General features: G+C 31.9%; 1 protein-coding gene across 1 annotated transcript in view; it reads left to right on the top strand.

The window, feature by feature from the left end:
- LOC106458509 (gamma-aminobutyric acid type B receptor subunit 2-like) overlaps positions 1 to 25,296 on the top strand; it is a 268,856-nt gene that overhangs the window by 220,652 nt on the left and 22,908 nt on the right. The window contains exons 6-13 of the mRNA XM_022384745.1: positions 60 to 251; positions 1,694 to 1,927; positions 5,518 to 5,578; positions 8,814 to 8,897; positions 10,250 to 10,403; positions 10,860 to 10,992; positions 14,648 to 14,755; positions 22,958 to 23,080. Coding sequence (XP_022240453.1) covers positions 60 to 251; positions 1,694 to 1,927; positions 5,518 to 5,578; positions 8,814 to 8,897; positions 10,250 to 10,403; positions 10,860 to 10,992; positions 14,648 to 14,755; positions 22,958 to 23,080 — 1,089 coding nt within the window. The remainder of the gene's footprint in view (positions 1 to 59; positions 252 to 1,693; positions 1,928 to 5,517; positions 5,579 to 8,813; positions 8,898 to 10,249; positions 10,404 to 10,859; positions 10,993 to 14,647; positions 14,756 to 22,957; positions 23,081 to 25,296) is intronic.

Raw genomic sequence — 25,296 nt, 5'->3', positions numbered from 1 at the left:
GGTGGGTAAGTACAACATTCATTTGTAAATACATAATGTTACAATGATCGATCATTTAGGCTTATCGTGTGGGCCTTTACGGAAGGAAGTACCAATGGATTATCGTTGGCATGTATGACGATTATTGGTGGAGAAATACTGGTAACAATATCACATGTGACAAGTTTGAGCTTCAGGAAGCGCTAGAAGGCTATATAGCTACTGATGTTCTGCCACTAAGTACTGATGGTAATATTACTGTATCAGGCTTGGTAAGTACTGCATGATGACTACCATTCTGTTACAAAATATGTTGGATAATATTACTGTATCGAGTATGTTTGGTATTTTTACTAGAGTACGATGTGGGTACTTAGGTTTTGTCACTTAATACTGACAAAATATTTGTTGCTTCATGTCTATAAACATTTTACCATTAACTACTAATGACAATATGAGTCTCTCAGGCCAAGAAATAAAAGAGGGTCTTATGACTACCATAATTTTGTTCCAGAACAGAACATACAAAATCTGTTTTAAAATTGGCTTTTATTACCAATTAATATGAAAATTTAAAATATTGCTATGATTAAAATATTTTGTTCAGGGCAGTTATTACGTTAAAGGCGTCTCAAATATATATATATCAGCTTTAGTTAGGGTAAGACCATAACATAAAATATTATTGTAACTCATGTTTCTGAGTATATTCTCTAATATTTTTTATATAGGTTTATTAGTGTAAAACATTAATTTCTTATAGCATTACTCCTCAGGGCAAACAGATTTCGAACTTACAACAACGATAATCGATATATATATAACTAATAAAACTGCAGGACTTACAATAGTTGTAAGATCAATCACAATTAATAAATGTATGCTCAGTTTTTATTCTTTGGGTTTTGCCAAGATATCTTTGCTCGTTGTCAATTTTTTTATTAAGTTTCATAAATAGCAGTCTTAACTGAAATAGTATTGTCATATTGTTGCATAAGTACATTGTTTCTGTTTTGTTTTTTCCTGAAGGAAATTGGAGTGAGGAGGCCATTTTTTTTGTGGCTTTCACTACTCCGTGGCTCAGACAGTAAGAATACCTGATCAGTTAAAAGAAATAGGTCTAAATGCCACTTGGTTTTATTTTTTATTTATTTATTTTTGTATATTTTAGATTTTTTTAGACCAACGAAATTTGCCAAGGTTAATCATGTAATTAGAAAGTATATTTTGAGAAGAGTAAATAGACAGCTTTGTGAAAAAACTGTGTGTTTAAAACCACTCAGTTAAAATAACACTAAAATAAGTTAAAACAGTCTTATCTATAACTGAAAAGTTGTTTATTGTCGGATATACAGAGTATAATAGCTATGGTTACAACGTTTCACTACGTTAACTTGGGATCATTAGGTAAAACAACTACAAGAAATGAACTCCTGATCTAGATATATCTGGCAATAAGCAAGTTTTAATATTTTCATAACAGGGTTCTTCTTTTAATTATTTAGTCTTACCTGTAGTTATATTAGTTCTTTACGGCTTTATTACATCACTTTACTAAGTCCTGAAATAGATGTAGTAGAAACACTGCCATCACAGTTAATACCAGAATACTGTGATAATTCATATATTTAATATTAAAGTGTACACTTTTCTAGTAATATTAGTGTTCACACATTTTAAATGTGTTTAATTGTTTGGTTATTCTCAAAACAAGGTTCCTTCAGAGTACGAGGCCCAGTACAACAAAGGCAGAAGGAAGAACTATAGTCGATTCCACGGCTATGCTTATGACGGCATCTGGGCTATAGCGCTGGCTATGCAGAAGGTGCGACAGAAACTGATGTCGGAGAAAAGTGGCAAAAGTTTAGAAATGTTCGAATATAAAGATCCCATGTGGGTTCATTTGTTTCGTGAAGCTTTAAACAAGACATCGTTCCTTGGAGTCACGGTAATGAAAACGACAGATATACAAAAAGACAGATATACAGATAGATAGATAGAGAGAGACAGACAGACGTATAGAAAAGAAAGAAAGAGACAGATATACAGAGAGTTAGATAGAGATAGGCTTATGCAATTTAATATAAATAATTTTTTTCAACAGAAACAAAAGAAAGTAGTTTATAAGTGGACTGTTCAAGCACGCTTCTAAGAACAACAGGCAATAAAAAACATTTTGTAAATGTAAAATGATATAGGGATGGCAGTGCCAAAAATAATGCAAACAAGAATATGCGGATGATACAGCTATACATAGATCATCCTCTACACGACTTTCAATATTAAAATTTAATGTTACACTGTAAAATGCACGAGTTCAAAATGGTTACGAGGTAAGTAGCGAGAGTGTGTAATAATCAAGACATGTTTTGACTCAACTTGGTTTTTCATGTACGTGAGTCCCAGGCTCTTAGTTACACTACATTGATGCCTACCCTAACATCACATTTATATTATGGTAAAAAAAATGCATACCAACAGTCAGGAATATATAACTTCTAACTGCAGTAATATTAAGTTCAAGTATGCATTTTACAGTGTAACACTAAATTTCAGTATTGAAAACCATGTAGGGATGATCTATGTATAGCTGTATCATCCGTATATCATTGTTTGCATTATTTTTTGGCACTACCATCTCTACATAATTTTACATTTACAAAATGTTTTTATTACTTGTTTTGTGATGTTTTTCCCCTAATTGAAAGTTAGTATATTCTATGAATGTATGTAATGAAATTTAATATTATGTGTACTTATTTTTTATCATTCCTTCACATCATACATAATATAGGATCGCTCCCCAAAGACATCGATTGTATAGTGTACAAAGCACTGAGTATTCTACATGTTATAGTCATCTAATGCTTATTTATTATTGGCTAGTAACTCCGGTTTTACCCTGTGCTTAAGCTTTTTTTAAAAGAACACCAAATTTCTGTAAAAAATCTAACTTCAAGGGGTAATGATAACATCGTTTACAATAGAATTGTGATTTTTTTTAAATTATTACTAGTTATTACGACTAATCGATGACGTCATGCACTGCCCAGAAACACATAGAGTTGATTTAGGTTTAACTGACATTAGTAACAAAATAGGTGTAGAGTTATCTCGACTGAAACAAGAAGAATAAATATGAACAATTTGGTGGGTGGGTCGCTCTCTGCCTACTTTGGTATCTTAGCGATGATGTCTTGCCTTGTTTTTGTGTTTGTTGGGTAAAGAAACAATTGAAAGTGATCGGCAATCATCTTTTAAAGTAAACCTCTCTGTCACTGTTGATCTTTTTTTGAGTGTGTATATTTGTATTATGCCTACTGAGTATCTATATATAGAGAGAGTCTACAAACTCCATGATACAATTGCTGTCTTTACGAGTTTAGTGCATAATTTTATAATTTCGTCCTATATACGTGAAATGAAATATTCAGTTTTGCATTTATCCCTTATTAATTGGAGATTTTCATAAAGATGAAAAAACAAAATTAAAACTAACTGAATGGCTGTTTTTGAAGCTCATGTAGTTACTTTTGGTAACTCTTCAATATCAGATGTGTTGGAGTTACAGATCTTTTACTTACAATTCTTCCCTTTGAATACTATACTTTTTAAAAGGGCATAAGTTTTAGGACAGTAGATACATATAATCAATATTAAGTTCCGATCAGGGTAAGCTATGTGGTTATGGCGAAACTAAAACACAATCTGGCTGTTAGTATAGCAAGATAAATCTATTTTTATTACGCTTTCACTTATAAAGATTTCAATGTATTGTTTCATCAGTTGGGTACCCTCACTTTAACGTTATCTTCGGTCCATCAATTGTGTACAGTCGCATATATATATTCGAGATTATTGGTAGAAATCTTAGATAATATACTAAGCTATTAAATGTTGTTAAGTGGCATATTTTTCATTTATTTTCACTTTGTCGTGTTTGGAATGTTACCTGCTACTATTCTGTCATAACTATACATTCATTTAATATCTTAAGAAGTATAATATATTTTTACATGCTCGTGTTTATAAATATATATATATATATATATAAAGGCTTGTAGTGTTGATTTTATTATAATAAATACAGTGCAAAACTATTTTACATAATATGGAACGAAAATATGTTTATTTAAGCAATAACAATGTTTTCCTTCTTTTTTTATAATTAAAGAGTATAATATCTTGTACACCCTTTATAGTGTTTATGTTATATGGGTAAGGTTTTGTTAAATACTTCCGAGGTAGTTTAGCATGAGTTTATGACACAAAGTTTAATGTTAGAGTTTTATGATGCAGCACATCGTGTGCTGTAGGAAATATTACACGCGTGTTCCACATTCAAAGTTTAAAAACGAAATTGAAAGAAACGCACGCTTTAGTGGAATCATTACAAGTCTTATACACGTTCATTGTTGGTGGACACCGTTGTTGTTTTTTATTGAGTTTGTTAGACGCGTAAGCCATAATTACGAGCTTTGTTTCACTGTGGTTGTCAGTCACGCGGCAAACACTTGTGATTGCTACTTCATTGTGGTTGGTAGGCACGTAGTACAGTCATTGGCAGCCTCTGAAATGATCAGAAACATAGTTGTTGCTGTGAGTTGTTTAGAAGAACTATCTATGCCACTTTTAATTTGCCGCACTTAAAAAGTTCGTGCTGTCTTCCTCAATTTGAAGTGCTTTGAATCAACAATTATGCATTAACTTCATAAAAGGTAATCTTAGAATCATTTAATGAAACACGAAATAAAGAGTAAGAAAATAAAACAAGTTAACAAAAATGAGAAATCAAAGTTTTTTGCATTTTACTCTCTTTAAATATACTTTTATTGAGACAAAATGGCAGTTGAGTTTTACAGATTCTGGCAGTTTGAGCTACTGAAAAAAAAACGTGCTGTCACTGTAAATTAGACTGTTGATTAAGCACGGCGCTGAATAAGGCCTAAAATCTTATTTCTGAAAACAAAAACATGTTTGTTTAAAAAGTTCATAATGAATTTCGTAAAAGCATCAGCTTAATATTACTACATTATTTATCGCTAGAAACCTCTAAGACAAACATTAATTTGAGTTTTTCGATGTCAAGTAAGATCAATATTGATTTATCTTAAAAATGCTTCAAATTTAGGTTCCTTGTATGATATAAGAAGATTGATAAGGAATTGCTTGAATTCCGTCTTCAATGATTTTTATTAAATATATATATATATACTGCCTACAATATAAAGTTGTATATATTTACAATCGAGATGTATTCCGTCACTGTAATTAGTTCAAGAAAATTGTACTTCTCAGCACGTACGCAATATCTGCATAAATAATTAGCACAACTTATGGTTAATTGGCTGCATACAAATAGTTAAGACTGATGAAATTATATATATATACAGTAACCTAAAAAGATTGTACAACTGTTTTGGGATTTTTGGCGTTTCAGGGTACAGTTAGTTTCATATATATATATATATATATATACATGTATATACATTAACCTAAAAAGGTTGTACAACTGTTTTGGGATTTTTGGCGTTTCAGGGTCCAGTTAGTTTCATTCGAAATGAACGAAGAGGGCTCATTCTTCTGAAACAATTTCAAGGTAATTCGCCGATTTTTCACATCGTTTCTGTTGCTTGCATGGATATTTAAAAAATATTTGTAACTTTTTTCCAAACCTTATATTGTACAATAATTTGAAGTGACTCTAAATATAATGATGTCATATAATATTCACTCACTTCTTTAAATCACTATTTTTTTTTCCTCAGAATAAGTCAGTCACAGGTTTGTCTTCTGAAGATTTATATTGTTTATTTTTGGCATATAGTAATGGCTATTTTAGCTACATCGATATCATATCAAATATATGTAAAAGTTAAAAAACTGTTACTATCTTTAGGCAGTTTACGAAGTTTCATATAAAATTATTTAAGTATACCAACTTGCGATTTCCCGTTCGTGTTTATATGTTATCTCAATAGTTTACTAATTGTTTTGATATTACATTAAACTTTATCTACAAATTAAACAAGTTCCAGTACGATTCATATTAGCGAATTCTCCAAATCTTTGTCGATGTTTTCATTGTTATTCTGAGCGAGATGAGCTTCAGTTTCTTGTTCTCTAGTTATAAAACTATCAACAATTCTCATTAGGACTTTGAGGCTTGAGACTGTATTGCTTTAATCGGTATTTAAAGTATATCCAGCTTTGATGTTTGTACGTTTTTTACACATTCGTATAAATAATTTGTTTACAGTAAGAAGACAAACATTGCATATGGTTCCGGTGGTATTTTGGATAGTGTATTTATTTCAGAACGAAATTAAAAACTTTTTATTTTCCGACGGTCATATTGAACAGTAGGCATTGTTAATAAATAGACTAATGATCATATAAACGATTTTTATTCACAAACTTTACCATGAAAATAACTAGGTAACATTACAACTCAGTAATTTTTGTTTTATATTAGCGACTTTGATGTAGTCAATCTCTTGGTAAAGCTGATACAGCAAAATCCTGTGAACACTTATATTTTGTATACTGAATCAGGAATTGTATTCATTAAAGATGCAAATGTTTTTAGGTTTTGTAGATGATAGATACAGTTTTAGATAACGACTTTTCTCATTCAGCTTAACTCTATATAGAATGTTATATGAACGAAAACTGGTATCTTGGCGAAGTTTTTCAATACAACTGTGTGTTTTGAGAGACATATTAAACATATATTGACTACAACAGCCATCACCCTAACATACACTCATGCTCACGAGAGTAGTGTGTTTGATTAAAGTCAATTGATGTATACATTTCGTTCTTTCTGCTAACTGTCCCCTGCGTGTGAGAAAATCAATGGGGTACATACACTTCTAAAAGTCACAACAAGCCTAAACTTCAATACAATAACAGTATTACCAGTGTTTATTGTACCGTACTGTGAATTCAAGGATTCTTGGTTCGCAGCCCGTTCCCGCAAAACGTCCTCTGCACTTTAGGGCCAAGAGTGTACTGTGAAAGTGACAGTCAGCTCCCACTTTTCGGGAAGATAAGAGCAGTAAAAGAGTTAGCGATGAATGCTGTTGACTAGCCACCTTCTTCCTAGTTTATCATAATTCTGGACAGCTATGTGAAGATAGCTCTTTGCGTAGCTTTTCCTGAAAATTCCAGAATTTTTAAAAGCAAGTTCATTTAAAAAATTGAATTTGAATGTTGTTTTCTAACGTACGTAGGCCTTATAACTCACGTATATAATATTTGATAATTACTAACTAGGAAATATATTTGACATTTACGTTTTCTCATAAGCATTTATTCAAACATTAACGAATGTCCGTAGTGTCTCACAGGAAATTATTGGTGAATATAAAAAACTAATAAACCTTGTTTATGGTTTATAATCCTGCCTTACAGGAATATTAATTATAAACACCAACACACTGGCTTTTCTGACACTGATGTCGTTTCGAATTTCTGGTTGAGGCCTTACTCTTATCTGATGAAAAGAAGGCCTAAACAATTCGAAGGAACTCGAACCATGATTAGTGTTAAAAAAAACCCAGCAAGATACTATGAATACGTAGTTATCATGCATATATTGCAGTGCTTGAAATTCTTTGAAACAAGTTTGCTTGATACGTGCTATGTGTATACGAGAATATATTCATATTATATTTGTTTTTCTCACAGTAGTTCCTTATTGATATGATCATTCACTTTTTAATGTATAGATGAAACAGAATGAAAAACATTACTTGTTACATCACAATCAACACATACAAAACATTTTACACAAAAAATTAGATAAATTAACTGGTCCAAAAAGAAAGGGGAGCTTTGTATCGGCTGAAGAAGTAGCAGGCTAAACACATATTTCTCATGCTAATTAAATATTGTATTAGCATATAATCTGGTGGTAAAGCATTCATAAGGACTAAATTAACCACTGTAGGACTACTGAATTGGTTCCGTCGTAACAAAGTAACGTTGTCACTAGAGTTAAGGTTACGTTTTGTTGCTCTAATTTAGATAAAGAAAAGGAGGAAACAAAATATTTCTGAACATCCGAGGATTTTATCAAATGTTCTATTTCAGGTTCTATTTCTCTCTTTTTTTTAAAATCTAGGAAAGCAAGCGATTGTTAGAGAAGCATTGTTATAAAGTGAATAGCGCTAGAATGGATCTACTTATAATGTCACTCTGACAGCCTTGAACAAATAAAACACAACAAAAGAGACAAAAAAATTAAAAGACTTGAGTTTTTTACAAATAAACACTTTATTTTCCTTATCTTTTCAACACATAATAGTTATTACTTACACATTAATTCACTAAAATTATCAATATAAAAACTAATAAACAGATTTTTCGTACATTTAAGTTAAACGGATGAGAAGTATATTATGGCACAGAAACTTAGCTCAAAGAAGAATCCAGTCACACGATATAGTTTAGACTAATATACCAGATGATTATGCAAATTAAAACAATAATCATTTTCCATAACCACCGAGGTATGGTTATGACCAAACATATATATCATTTTAGTTCATTCTAACTAATTATAATAACTCCATTTGTGAGATGTTTTTATCAAAAATTATCATTACTAGTTGAATGAGCCTAAACCTATTGAACAATGATTAAAAATAGCTTTCAAGTAGCTAAATGTCAACAGGCTCCAGAAGGATTTGAAAAGATGTTTGTAAGTAGAAACTGTTATATCAAAATGATAACTGTTCTTTATAGTAGTTTGGTAATTGTCAACGAAACTATAAATGTTGTTTGAGATATTTGTTTTACAAGTCTTCAATTCACCACACATATAAAAGGAGGGACTGAGAAGAAGATTGGCGAATATGATTCTATCGCTAACAATCTGGACTTAAGTAAGGGAACAACTATCAAGTGGAGAGGTGAGTTTTATGTGTTATTCGATAAAGTGGATCTTCCTGTGAAAGACTCTTTTATATTTCTTTTTGAGTTAAAACAGATATTTTTTGTACGGTAAAAAGAGAAGCACTTAAACCATTACAACAAATACTTAATTATTCTACGTATTCTACTAGGATATGACTGTCACTATCATAGAAAATAAAATTTATCTAAGACTTTGATGAGAATGCAACTAATAATCTGTTACAATAAACAATTAGTTTATTGTTGTTGTTTTAAATTAATTAAATTAATTAATTGTTGTTGTTTTAAATATAAGTATATTACTTCCTTAAAATAAAAACCGACACTTATGAGCACTAGTATTGTACGAAAGGCCCCGTCGGCACTGGATATAGAGATATAGTGTTGTTGACATATTATCAAATACTCTTCATTTTCTTTCACGTATAAATTCTTAGATTTATATGAATGAAAATGACTTAAAGACAGATTATAAAAATACATGACAACTGGACATTGCAATGCAGCACTAATATTATATCATTATTTTGGCGCCCTTTTTAGTTTATTTAGTTTGCTGCACCATCATTACTCATGATATATTTTTTCCACTTATTTTATAGAATGTATTACCATTATAGGAGATTCTCCATTTTTATTTCACGTCAGAGAAATCTCTTTTACACAGTACACTAGCCCTCCAGTGACACAGCGGTATGTATGCGGACTTACAACGCTAGAATCCGGGTTTTGATACCCGTGGTGGGCAGAGCACAGATAGCCCATTGTGTAGCTTTGTGCCTAATTACAAACAAACACAGTACACTAACTAACCCTGCTATCATCTGTTTTGATATTATGATGCAATGAAACTATAGATAACTTGTTTTTTTTTCTTTTAATGTAAGATACGCCAACACTGTATTTTTTTTTTCATTTCTTAAATACGTTACGCTATCGACACTTCTAACATTTTTCTTATTTGTTAACAGAATGCGATGTTATATACAGGTGACTCGCGTTATCTTTTAGTTTTGTATTAGTGAAAAGTTTTTATATTTTGCTGTTGTTGTTTTTTTTAACTTGTACTGGAGTACGATTGAAGATGATAAAAGTATTTTAACGTGATTTGGAATTCTTTTAGAATTCATGTAAACAATACTTTTTCTCTGGATTTTCCAAGAGTCTTTCAGTAAACAACAAATTATTTTTGATGGTACAAAACAAAGACCTTGAATCATAAAGTTAAGATCATTAACTACCAAGACATATCAAAGGAAAATCATCTCTCACAAAGACTTAGGAACATTTACTGTAAAGTAATTCTCCATTAACTTCAGAACTAATATTCCCATCATGTTATTATCAGGAGATACAGACCCACCTATGGACAGAACTCTCATTGTTATCGAAAGAACGAGAATTAGCGTTACAGTCTATTCCCTTTTGGTTACCTTCTCTATCCTAGGAATCTTGTTGGCGAGCGTCTTTCTGGTAGTGAATATCCGCTACAGAAACCAAAGGTAGGTACACAGCACGAGTAGCATTTTATTCAATCATTTTAATTGTTTTCTTCTAGTAACATTATTCTAAAACGTTAGGATGGTTGAGAAAATTACTTCCGGAGCTAATAGGACTTAATTAAACAAAAATGAGTAATCTAAGATTAAATATTTCCAAAACACTTAATATTTCCATAAGACATCATTGCAGTAATTGATCGAAAAATCGATTACGTTTTAATCATCTTGCCTGAGCAAGAATTTTGAACATTAATGTGGATAATAATCCGTTTTCTATCTTAAATCCTCAAACATATAAAAAAACAGCCTTTAATATAATGTAACATACAAAATCTTAAGACATAGAACACTATTTTTCATCGGAAACAGTAAAATATTTTACTATGAACATTTTTGTGTCTGATGATATACACCCCAGTCCGTGTGGTTATGCATAATTACTGTCATTATGTTTAGGAACATAAAGATGTCAAGTCCTTACCTGAACAACCTTATCATCGTAGGTTGTATGTTGACTTATACAAGTGTCATCCTGCTAGGTATGGACAGTGGACTCACAAGCGAGAAGAATTTCCCTTATATTTGTGCTGTAAGCTCTTTTTGTTGTTGTTGTTTAGAATTATCATTTCACGAATAAACTTAAAGTTAAATTTGATAACGACGAACCCACTTTTTAGAAAATAAAGTTTGGAGAAATGTTGAATGAGTAGTGAAAAAAACTATTACAAATGTACAACGTTTCGACAAACAAATTTTATCATTAAATGTATTAAAATTGTCTCTTAATAATATATTAAGCATTGTTAAATGACATCAATCAAGTTCTATCAAAATACACCTTAAAAGTTAAGAGATTATTGGACAAATGTTTCATGTGTTTATATTTTCTTTATTGTAAAGAATGTTGAATAGAGATTTGAAATGGAAAACATGCGCTATACTGAAATCTAGATCCTAATAATTAAAGTACAAAAAAAGAGGCAGAAAATTTTAAATACGAAAATAATTATTGAATATCCACTGATGTTGTGGAAAAGTTTTAGATGGTGTAATATAGTACATAACGATTCATATTTAACCAGAATATAATTCCTCTGTCCAGGCAAGAAGTTTATTGTTCTTTGGGTTTAGCTTGTTTTCAAAGTTTACAAATATGGAAAGGCAAACTAGCTTAGCTGAGATGTTCTGTATTTTTGAAGTAACGGTTCAGTTTGTTTTTGGAATAACGGTTCAATGTGTTTTTGAAGTAACGGTTCAGTGTGTTTTTGAAGTAAAGGTTCAGTGTGTTTTTGAAGAAACGTTTCAGTGTATTTTTGAAATAGCGGTTCAGTATATTTTGGAAGTAACGGTTCAGTGTGTTTTTGAAGTAAAGGTTCAGTGTGTTTTTGAAGTAACGGTTCAGTGTGTTTTTGAAGAAACGTTTCAGTGTGTTTTTGAAGAAACGTTTCAGTGTATTTTGAAAGTAACGGTTCAGTTTGTTTTTGAGGATAACGAAAAACTGAGACGATTAAACAAACAATATAAATTTTTTATAAGGATTGTTTTGTGAATATTTAGGGAATATATTTCTTCATTTACTATTTTTCCATAACAGTGGATAAACGAACGAATCCAATGCAATTATCATATACGAATATAGTGTGTTTATGACAATAAAAGAATCACAAGCAATCCTCCCCCAGTTACTCAACGGTAAGTCTGAAGGCTTATAACCCTAAAAACCAGGTTTCAATACCCATGGTGGACACAGCACGGATAGTCTATTGCCTAGCTTTGTGCTTAACAACAACAAAAATATACACAAGCAATACATTCTTAAATTAGTATTCTCTACCTTCACTCTATTATTACTTTAGACTTAACTACTTTCAAACATAGCCAAAACATACTAGAAAATATGTATGAATATGGTGAACTTTCCAGTTCACACATGGTACAAATAACTCTTAGTGTTCGATAATAAAAATAAAAGTATTTTACTCAAAAGTTTTAATAGTAATTGCATCGAGCTTACAAATACACAAAAACAGGTGGACAGGCCGAGCTTACACATAAACAAAAACAGATAGACAGGCCGAACCTACAAATACACAAAAACAGGTGGACAAGCCGAGCTTACCCATACACAAAACAGGTGGACAGGCCGAGCTTACGCATACACAAAAACAGGTGGACAGGCCGAACCTACACATACACAAAAACAGGTGGACAGGCCGAGCTTACACATACACAAAAACAGGTGGACAGGCCGAACCTACACATACACAAAAACAGGTGGACAGCCCGAGCTTACACATACACAAAAACAGATGGACAGGACGAATAAACCAAGAATAAATTAGCAAAGTGGATGAAAAATATTTTGAACATTCCAAAATGAACACATGGTATTTCTAAATGGGTAGTACCTTGTTAACTATAATTACGCGTCCAAGCATTCCAACATCTAATAAGGAAATTGTTCACGCATTTGTCATTCCCGAACGCTGATTGAATAGCATACCAGGCTGCAGCTATAAAAACAAAAAACAAAATAAAATATGAACGTTGAAAAAAATAGATTACTAGAGAAATATTTTGCCCGAAACATCAAATTTGAAATTTTTGTAGAGCATGCCGCTACGTTCGTTCTTTTAATTTTGATACTGTAGAATCATAAGAATTTATTGATTGAAATATTATTGAACTTGGCCACTCTACTTTCTAGATATAATTTAACATTATAGGATATTTGCTAATCATGTAGTTTCTCTACTTTTACTTAGATCAAAGTGTGGAAGGTTAATCTTAGATATTGTTCAACTAGTAGTAAGTGTACACCAATTTATTGTTACTTTCATTAACAGCATTAGTTATGCTAGTTACTTTGTAGTTTTAGGTTTTGATTTGCTGTTTATTAGTATTCTTTCTATTTTTAAGGCTTTTTTGCACTGTTAGCTCAAAATATGTATTTCGTATTAACCTAAACCTCGTAAGGTGGCCGACTTCATGAGATATTATTAGGATTATGACCGGAAATATCGTTAACAGTCAAGGTATCCAAATGAAGAAATAATGAATTCCAATTTTCATAAGTAAAAATGTAAAAAAGTATATAATGAATCAGCTATACTGATGGCCAGATTGATTTTGAATTTCGTTCTAAGTACATAGCTTGCTCTGATCAGAAGTCATTCTTAGTTATATTTATAATAGAAGTTGAATAATAGACAATACTCGCAAGAAACGTAATCACAATCTTTTCTGTCTATTAGAATAACAGTTGGACTAGTATTTGGCTGTTGGTGAATTATACTGAGCTCCTACTTGTCTTGCGAGTATAACTTCCAATTATAATTGTTTTATGTACATTCCACCAATCAAACATTTCAATTCACTTTAGGATATAGTTCGATAGACAATATAAACTTCGTCAGTTAAAGAATATCATAGAATAAAGGTAGACCAAACCTTATGAGTAACTTGGCAAACGTGTTTCTTCTCACCTTTGAAAAATAATAATGGAAAAATTGTTGTGAAATAACGCAGCTATCCTCTCCAGTAACGACAAAGTATGTAACGTCAGAAGTGAACCGCATGTGACTTCATTGGTCAAACATCAAACGGTCCTAATATTCGGAAGAAATTACAATCGTTCAAACTATGTAGGGTGGAAGCCAACTTTTATTTTCTGATTATGGTTTTCTTTATACCTAAGTAAAAAATAAAAATAGGAAGGATCTCTAGTTTTTGTTTTTCAAAGAACGGTGTATTCTTGTTTGTTTAGAGCTGTTTGATTTTATCCGTATCTCTTTAGCAATATAATTTTCTTGTCCGTTATAAAAGCCTACATCTGGCTTACTCAAGGGAAAGCAGATACAAAAGTCTACAAGGTTTTTGTTTTTATTATTTCTGTAGGGGAAAGAAGTTACTGAGATAGAACTTTTCAGTTTTACTGAAAGCTACTTGAAAATAAATATACTTTTTGTAGATAATCCAAGCAAAGAGTTATTGTTGCAACTGTAGAATACGTTATTTTATGGTGAAGACGAACAGCGTGACGAAGTGTGTAGGAAGAAGAATTATAAAACTTTTAAGATATAAAGAAAACTTTATGCATCCATTAAACTTAATTTTAACATGGAAGAATAACTTGTTTGTGTGACTTATTGAAGATACTCAAGCAAAAGTTTTAAAGAGTTACTTTATTCTTGGGTTACAAGTAATATGTAGAACAATGACACAATTTTTTTTTCTCATTTTAGGGACGAGCTTGGGTGCTGATGTCAGGGTTCACCTTAGCCTTTGGCTCTATGTTTAGTAAAACCTGGAGGGTTCACGCCATCTTTACTGACATTAAACTGAACAAAAAAGTAAGTGATATTTGAACGTATGATAACATGATCCTGTCAGCCATATAGTTATTTTATTACTTTTAACATCTGTATTTGGCATATTGCGTAGTTCTAAAAATACTTGATATCTATGAAAGTTTGAAAGGCATATGAAACCACTATGGTATAATATTACGTAATTGCATATGTTCCTCAGAGACGTATCACAGCTTCTACGTAAACGTAACTTTAAATGAGTGAAATTATGACCAGTTATGCTTTCATGATCAGAAAAGGCTTAGTAATATTCGTACTATTACATGATATAGGAAGGATGATATTATTCATTGCATAATCAAAACTGTTCCACATATAAAATTATTAAGGCGTGTAGTTCTAAGAAAATGGTTGATGCATTACGATTCTCATCTCGTACTATGGATGTAGCTCAGAGTAATGTTTTAACCGATGACCATGTGATGAAAAAGAAAATCGAAAACGTGCTTGTACTCAGATGGGAATCATAATGCATCAACCATTTTTTTTAGAACTACGCAGCTTAATAATTTTATATCTAACTCTAAGCTGTAAATAACAATAAAAAAGTACAACTCATTTTACAAAGTAAGTAACTGAACATGTCTGATATATGTACATAATAAGTGTTGGGCAAGTCACAGTAAGCACGAGGTTAAAAGAGGGGAATAACATAACTATATTCCATACGTTTCGGATTATTTCCCGATCGTATTTCCTGTTGAATACCACCACCAAATTACCTGATAATTCGAGTAAACCATATTATACTCAATTATGCTCTACTATACGCTACTGTACTGTACTATACTCTATTATACACTATTCTACTCTACTATAGTCTACTGTACTAGGCTTTACTCTACTCTACTATGTGTTTCTCTATTATACTCTACTCTACCCTACGCTACTGTATTGTACTATACTCTGTTGTTCTCTACTATATCATAAATTACGTACTCTACTCTACTATGTGTTTCTCTATTATACTCTACTCTACCCTACGCTACTGTATTGTACTATACTCTGTTGTTCTCTACTATATCATAAATTACCGTACTCTACTATACAATACGCTACACTACTCCACTATACTATGTGCTACTTTATAGAATAGCATATACTATACTATGATTGATATATACTATGCGATACTCTACCATACACCACTCTACTCTACTGTACTATACGCTACTCTACTCTTCTATACGCTACTTTACTCTACTGTATTATACTTTACTCAACTCTACTAAGTATATTCATTTTAGTCAGGAATTATTCCTAATCCACTATATGAAACCAGTGGTGCTACGCAATCAAACAGCCTTAACCTTTTAAAGTAAAAAATGTCAAAATTGATTTACATGACGTGTACCATTATATGTAACGTGAATAAATACCAATAAAGGCTGTTAAGTAAGAACAATATAAATATTTCAAGTATTAATATACAATTGTATTTACTCTGATTGAAGAAGATACGGATTAAAATAAAAATATGTGAACAAATATTAGTTTACAATCGAACATTTTAAAAGCTAGCATAGTCATAAGATCTACATCAGTAGTATAAATACGCATTCTGGAATGTATTTAAACTCACTTAGACATTGAAAATGGAGTAACTCAATATATCTTGAGTTTATTTGATAAATATTGAATATACTTCCTGTTAGTACTACTTTAATAAATAATTCACGTTATTCGTTCAGTCCTTCAAATCTGAGTAAAAATTTCTTACTTAGCATTTCATCACGTAACTGTTAAAATTTATCAGAATTATTAACTTTATTATAAATCTCTCTCTCTTATTACGTTAGCTGCTTCAAGTTGTCAAATAACAGCCTTTAACTGGTCCCAGTAATAAATACATATTGAACTAGGTGTAAATCTTTATAGATTTTCAAAGACAAATCATATATACCACGTAGCTGTTTTACTTTTTCTTAGAAGACATGGATTTTTTATAATCTTACTATAATGGACTTAGCGGGTATACATGTATCTATCTATGTATGTGACCGAAATAATAAATATAATATGGCGCCATCTATTGAATGGCACCACAATTAGAAAAATAACTGTGGTATGTGCAACAACCATTTCTTTATAATAGAACACAATTTTAAATAAAAATACTATCCTCACAACAAGAATCCAACTTTCACTAGGACTGTACGTGAGGGTTTGATTATATCTTTATTGATGTAATTTGTAAATATAGTATTAAAAATGGAGTTCAACTATTCCTTTTTTCAATAAAGGACACCACTTTTAATATACAAAAACATTACAGTTTATATCAGCACAATCCGAACACTTTTCCCGTGCAGTACTTCCCAGAAAAATATTTTTTTAAGAAAATGTTCATTTTTCAATGAGGTATGAATACTACGATTAGTAATTATTAGCACAAACAGCCGCAGTAGGGCGTCATTTCTGTTAGTTAGTATAATTTTCATAAGTAACAATAACTTAGAAAGGCCCAGTAATGAAAAGATCTAGAGTTTCATCTGAAGTCAAGTCTTTAAACCGGTATAATCTGTTGATGAAAATAACGATTGAGATATGGTGCCTAAATATACTGTTATATATCAATGTGAAATTACATAAATAAAATTAATTTTTGTTACTGCAGATAGGTTTTTCACATTCCTCGTAATTAGTCCATTACTGATTCCAATTCGAGGCATGCTAATATAAAATAGCATTGTAAATAGACCTTTGTCTGACATCGTGTCCAGCCCAGCTGACGCGTTCTAATCATATCGTACGAAAGACCTCGTGAGCAGAACGACGTGTGGTAGGGCAAAAGATAGATTTTAACACGCCCCTGATTTGAAATCCGTAATGGACTAATTAAGAGGAATCTGGAAACAAAATCCAGGCCTTAGTGTTTTTATCATGAATCTTAAAGTTAGTTCATGTTTCCGTGGTATACGGCTTAAATAAAAAAAAAGTAGATATATCACTTAGCCACATGATATCACATTCGGTAAAGGAGAATCGATTACGACTTTTTTTTCACACCATACACATTTGGCTAGCGAATACATCAAGTTATTGTTTCACACCATACACATTTGGCTAGCGAATACATCAAGTTATTGTTTCACACCATACACATTTGGCTAGCGAATACATCAAGTTATTCTTTCACACCATACACATTTGGCTAGCGAATACATCAAGTTATTGTTTCACACCATACACATTTGGCTAGCGAATACATCAAGTTATTGTTTCACACCATACACATTTGGCTTGCGAATACATCAAGTTATTGTAAATGTTTTTATGATTGTCGATTTATTTTCAGTCTTATCTATTAATTGTTTCTATTTTGGTTTTGTGACGTTGATTAGATATTCAATTAAGCATTAATATCAGCTTTTCTACAAATACACATCCTTCTGTTATATCCCTGCTGTTGTCGGTCGGGTTTCGATACTTCTTTCCGCATTTAAAACAGACTTCCGAATCGCGGGTGATAAATCAGAGTTGATAAGGCGAGAGAAGGAATTAATAAGAGTTTTGTTGTAGTTAATACAATAAAAGAAATATCTCTACTTTGCTTTACTCGTATCATTCCATACAGATTATTTCGTAACTGAAATAAATTGTCTACCAAGATTAAGCTTTAGAATTCTTAGCAAAAAATAATCTACTTGTACAACTTCCAACTAACAATGGAATAATCTACTTGTACAGCTTCCAACTAGGAATGGAATAATCTACTTGTACAACTCCCAACTAAGAACGGAATAATCTACTTGTACAACTCCCAACTGACAATGGAATAATCTACTTGTACAGCTCCCAACTGACAATGGAATAATATACTCGTACAGCTCCCAACTGACAGTGGAATAATATACTTGTACAGCTCCCAACTGACAATGGAATAATCTACTCGTACATCACCCAACTGACAATGGAATAATCTACTCGTACAGCACCCAACTGACAATGGAATAATATACTTGTACAGCTCCCAACTGACAGTGTAAAAAATCTGTTCTGTCCTGTGGGGCTTAAAACTAAAGCTTATCGCTACTCGTAAAGTTCCCCTTTGTTGTACAATAAGGACTAAACTTATCATATCCTAAAAAGTATCACTTTGTTCTACTCGTAATGTTTGTCGCTACAGCTAAGACGTGTACCAATTGTAAAAGTTAAATATTAATGTTATACTCAATCAGTATCCTTCTATTGTAATATACAAAATAAAGCTTATTACCCCCATATACTTAAAACAATACGTTCATCATGTATTATAAAAAATAAAACTCACAGCGACACTTGATCATTGTCCCTCTGTTATACTGTAATAGCTAAAGATTATCGCTGTGCTTAAAAGTATCCTTCTACTGCACTATAAAACTACATCTTATAGTAACCCTCTAGTTTATTATGAGAACTAAAGCGTTTCGCTAGAATTAAAGGATTCCTTTATCTTACTATCAAAATTAAACCTTATCGTTACAGCTAAAAAATTGCCCTTTATTACGCTATTAAACTTGCTACAAAGATCTTAAACACTGACTGCGTATTAACTCAAATTCTTCTAAAATAAAGTAGCTATAATTTTCACTGGTCCAACTTGAAATATTCGTTTTAAAAACAACAACTTCACGGAATGGATCTTTCCAGTTTCGTGTTGCTAAGATTGATGTTAAATTCTTACATGGAATACCCAACACTAGCCTTCACATTCTGTCAAAAATCAAACCTTCCAGTATAGTAATATAAGGTTGAAAGATTTGTTTTAGTTTATTACAAACTAGCTGCAACTTCCCCCGTGGACGGAAGTTATGTAAATTCATGATTAAGGAAAGGTTATCTTAGGACATGAAAAGTTGCTTCCCTTGTATGTAATTGTAAAAAACGCAAGAACGCCCATAAAAACTACAAAACATAAAATGTGAAACCGTAACTTTGCATGTATCTCCCCATGGACCCAAAAACATTCATGCCAAATTTGGTGAAGATCCATTCACACCCTGCGAAGTAGTTACATGGACATACAACAAACAGTAGTATTATATATATATAGATACAGATGTAGTAAAATTATACACATAACCGAAATAAAACTATGGCATTTTCTTAGAATTTTCAGAAATACGTAATTGTACTGGACGAATATTAGAGGCTAAAAACATCCCATTGTGAGAATACGTCTAACTTATGTTTAGAAATAGATATATGCAATTAAACGGATGTACAAAAACGGATGCTACAAAAAAAAACTTTTACAAGAAAAAACTGGATTCTCAGTAAATAACCTGTATTATTAATACTCTAGAAAGTGGCTTAAAATTTAAATTACAATATTTTATAACAGTACTTAAAATAGAAGCTAATTCCTCTAGTTTTGTACTTGTATTTTTTTTTCCTCAAAAAATACATTATTGTTCGTGTGTAAAATACATTAAATTCGCCTGAAATGACAAAACTGCGTATCATGGGAAGAATTTCCAGTGCGTACACTTTTATTGTCACGACAATAAAAAAGTAAAGTGTTCTGGATTTTTGAAAAAAAAAATTGTCTTGTCATAAAATCTTTCAGATACGTTGTTATGTTATTGCTATAAAAGAGAACAGCGTACGTTTGCTACATCGAGTCTCTGATATCCTGGAATGTTTTCTGAGCTTGAGAAATGACAGTCCGTCCGTGTAATGCCCAATAACGTTCATAACGACTCTAATACAATTTGAAATCACCACTAAGTGAGTCAGTCTCTACTCTGTGTGACGCTTCAAGTATCCTTCCGCTATATATTAGGTGGAAAATAAAACAATTGCCGAATTGCTATGAAAAGACTTTTTGATAGTAAAAGCTTTTCTACTCAATTGGTTTCCATGCCATGTAGACAATACAAAACTTATTTCAAGAAGTCCTAAAAGAGAAAAATAAATTTTTGTTCCACTAGAGAACTCCTTCTACTAGTGTTATCAAATTGTTAACAATGAAAGTGAGAATCTTGTAAGTTATACAAATTCGAGTAACGTATCAATAGTGCTAATATTAATTTATTCCGTTTCCAACATTTTGCTGGATATATAGTTATATTATGATTAAGTTATAGGACATCAAGTGAAAAAAAATAAAGTTTAGGGTTGGAATTGTCTTTAATTTATTTTTTCTTTCGGCCAACCTATATACTTGTTTTAATTCAACGATCCAGACTTCCGCGAGCATTATTAGATAACATCTGATCTGTGACAGTTCGTTGAAAATTTGTTTTTTGCAAAGCAGCTGAAAAAAAGTGTAGGAAAGGAAGAGATCATAATTTTAAAAGCTATGAAAGACATATTAAGCACTTTTTTCTTCCAAATTATGGAAACCAACCAGATAACCATCTCTGTAGTTACAAGCATGAATATTGGTGTAACTTAAATAAACTTGAAAATAAAGTATCACAACTAAGATTCAAGATTGTTGATTTCAATCTGAGTACGAGTAGAAGATGATTATCTTGTCCTTCAATCACATATATTCAACATTCGGTTTCCAAACTGTACATTTCATTGTCCCGAAATAAATTACTTTGATTTTTACTTAGCGATGGCGTAAATTCTGTAACGAATAAATTTCAAAATGTTCAAGATTTTGGGTACCAAACTAAACTAGTTAAGACATTTTATATCAAGATACTCGAGGCTTCGGGTTCCAAACAAAACTAGTTATGGCACTTTATTCCACAATGTCCAAGGTTTCGAGTACCAACCAAAGCTAGTTATTACACTTTACATCAAGATATTCATCGTTTGGGGGCACCAAACAAAGCTGATTAAGATACCTTATTTCAAGATACTCAACGCTTTGGATACCAAACAAAGCTAGTAATGACAATTTAATATGCTTAGCGTTTTGGGTGCCAAACAAATTTAGTTAAGACGCTTTATTTGGAGATACTCAACGCTTTGGATACCAAACAAAGCTAGAAATGACATTTTAAGATGATTAGCGTTTTGGGTACCAAACAAATTTAGTTAAGACGCTTTATTTCGAGATACTCAACGCTTTGGATACCAAACAAAGCTAGTAATGACATTTTAAGATGCTTAGCGTTTTGGGTACCAAACAAATTTAGTTAAGACGCTTTATTTCGAGATACTCAACGCTTTGGATACCAAACAAAGCTAGTAATGACATTTTGAGATGCTTAGCGTTTTGGGTACCAAACAAATTTAGTTAAGACGCTTTATTTCAAGATACTAAGCACTTTGGATACCAAAAAAAAAGATAACTATGATAATTTATTTGGAAAAACTCAATGCTTTTCCTATCAATAGGACTAGATACCTGTACTGGGTTACAACATCAACTATATAATTTTCTTAACCCTTTATTGCACGCATTATAAAATAAGATTGGAAAAAATGTTGTTTTTTTTAATTTCTTACTTAAATAGGTCTATATTGCACACAAAATGTGTTTTTTGGTATATATTTCGGTTTGTTATAAATGAGTACGTTACCCAGAAGTAGCATTGTTCAACTGAGGAACCAACAGAAATATTTCCATGGTTTGTTTAGACTGTAACCTGGAAGAAAGATCAATTAATTATAGCATTGAAGCATTTGTATTTATATTAAGCACTAAACATAAATTTGTTACCTGTACGTTACAATGTGAAATAGAGGGTTAATACGTTCGGATTGATTTCCTAAATTAATAGCTCTTTTCGGATGACTTAAAATGCACGTACCTGGTAGTTGCTCAGAGATCATAATTGTCATAAAGAAATAAAAACAAAAATCAGTATCTAACCGAAACCTTACCAGTTCTTCTTGTGTCAAAAGTGGTAAATGTTATGAATGTAAATTTGTCATTTGTAAAGATGGGAAGTGTAATTGTCATGTTCAACCTTTGAAAGGCATGTAAACATCTTAGGCTTGGTTATTTTTCAATGGTAAAATCGTTGAAAATATAAAATTGCCCTAAATTTGTCATATCAATTTCATTCTGACAATATTGTTCAATATTTCAGCTAACCTGGCTTATTTCAGACAAAAGTGCCATTTATATGCAATGTTAATATTTCACACTCTAAAGTATCTTCGTTTTTACAACTATAATGAGTCAACATATATTGATTTTTCTACAGCTAATCTTCTAATGGGGACTTAATACATTTTCTCTTTAAAAACGTTTCACAGCAATTGTATTAATTAGTAACGATTCTTTCTCAATAGGCAATCAAAGATTACAAACTTTTCATGGTCGTCGGGGTTTTGATGATGATTGACGTCGCTATCTTAACCACGTGGCAGATTATCGATCCATTTTATCGAAGAACCAGCCTCGGGCCTCCCATGGTAAGAATTAAACACATAGAGACAGTTAGCTTTATAAGTATTCATTCCAACGATTTTTCTGGTAGGAATATATAATGGAAGCGAAAAATACGTCAGGTCAAAGCGCTTATGAAATACCCGGAAAAATACTGGGAATAAAATAGTAAAGAATCTATACCTTTTGTCATAAACATGTGGAATATTCAAATAAGTAATAGTAATTATTATTCTGAAGAAGTGCAACATAACTTATAAAGAATACCTAAAGATTATCTACAAATAATCGTGTCTCGGTAGATATTTACATTGGACAAGAGGTGCCTTATCTGATATATATATATATATTGTATGTAGTAGGGCGATATCCGCTAAATGAGAGGGTATCTTGGCCAATATAAACCAAATAAAAGTACCTTGGCAGATTTACACTGAATGGGGAGGCACCTTTAATGATTTACAATGAACGGAGGATGTTTTGGTGATATACAGTGAACGGAGGGTACCTTGCTGATATACACTGAATAAAGAGTGTCTTGCTTATAAACTGAATGGAGGGTACCTTACTGATATACATTGAACGGAGGGTACCTTGCTGATATACACTGAATGAAGAGTGTCTTGCTTATAAACTGAATGGAGGGTACCTTGCTGATATACATTGAACGGAGGGTACCTTGCTGATATATACTGAATGGAGAGTGTCTTGCTTATAAACTGAATGGAGGGTACCTTGCTGATATACATTGAACGGAGGGTACCTTGCTGATATATACTGAATGGAGAGTGTCTTGCTTATAAACTGAACGGAGGGTACCTTGCTGATATACATTGAATGTAGGGTACCTTGCTGATATACACTGAACTGAGGGTACCTTGCTGATATACATTGAATGTAGGGTGTCTTGCTGATATACACTGAACGGAGAGTATCTTGCTGATATACATTGAATGTAGGGTATCTTGCTGATATACACTGAACGGAGGGTACCTTGCTGATATACATTGAATGTAGGGTGTCTTGCTGATATACATTGAATGTAGGGTATCTTGCTGATATACACTGAACGGAGGGTACCTTGCTGATATACATTGAATGCAGGGTGTCTTGCTCATATATACTAAACCGAATAACGGGATAGAGTGTCGTTTTTATAATGCGATGAAAGTTTAAAGTGCGGAGCACATCAACATGCATGTAGAGAACCGATGACCTTTCGATATGCAGCCCAACACGCTAGTTGAATGATCCGTTATTTACACACTGCTACTGGTGATCCGTTACTTACACACTGTTCTACTGGTGATCCGTTACTTACACACTGTGCTACTGGTGATCCGTTACTTACACACTGTGCTACTGGTGATCCGTTACTTACATACTGTGATTGTTGACATACCATGCATGTCGTGCACCAAGATGCCCCAGTGTACTAAAAGCAACATCTGTGAGAAATATTTAGGCAATAGTGAAAGAAGTATATTCTGCAATCCCCTGTAGAACTCAATTATTATTAATTGTAAATTCATTGAGTTGTGGGAAATTGATATCAAAGTGATTGATAGACGAACCTAGATGTTGCTGAGTTGTGCGTTATTAATATCATTTCTGTTGTTATTGTTGTTTAATAGAAACCCTTCAACATTTATTATCACAGTTTCTGCTTCACAAGCTCGTAAACAAATTGTTATTTGTTTATTATCACAATTTCTGCTTCACAAGCTCGTAGACAAATTGTTTTTTGTTTATTATCACAATTTCTGCTTCAAAAGCTCATAGACAAATTGTTTTTTGTTTATTATCACAATTTCTGCTTCACAAGCTCGTAGACAAATTGTTTTTTGTTTATTATCACAATTTCTGCTTCACAAGCTCGTAGACAAATTGTTTTTTGTTTATTATCACAATTTCTGCTTCACAAGCCCGTAGCCAAATTGTTTTTTGTTTATTATCACAATTTCTGCTTCACAAGCTCGTAGACAAATTGTTTTTTGTTTATTATCACAATTTCTGCTTCACAAGCTCGTAGACAAATTGTTTATTGCTTCACATATTTTTATCACAGGACTGGCTTCACTTATGTCATTAATTAATTTAATAAAGCAGGTATTCAAGAGGTTATCAGTATATTTAAATCTAATATTGAATGTATTGAAAAAAAAAGAGCTCTGGCAATACTGGAAAACTTCGTCGCAATGGCATGTGACACATATAGTTTATAGCTGAAATGATATTTTAC

This window comes from Limulus polyphemus, unplaced genomic scaffold, assembly GCF_000517525.1.
Source record: "Limulus polyphemus unplaced genomic scaffold, Limulus_polyphemus-2.1.2 Scaffold478, whole genome shotgun sequence".
NCBI classification, from domain to species: Eukaryota; Metazoa; Arthropoda; class Merostomata; order Xiphosura; family Limulidae; genus Limulus; species Limulus polyphemus.
The sequence above is the reverse complement of the archived record's forward strand: the minus strand, read 5'-3'. Positions and strand labels throughout refer to the sequence as shown.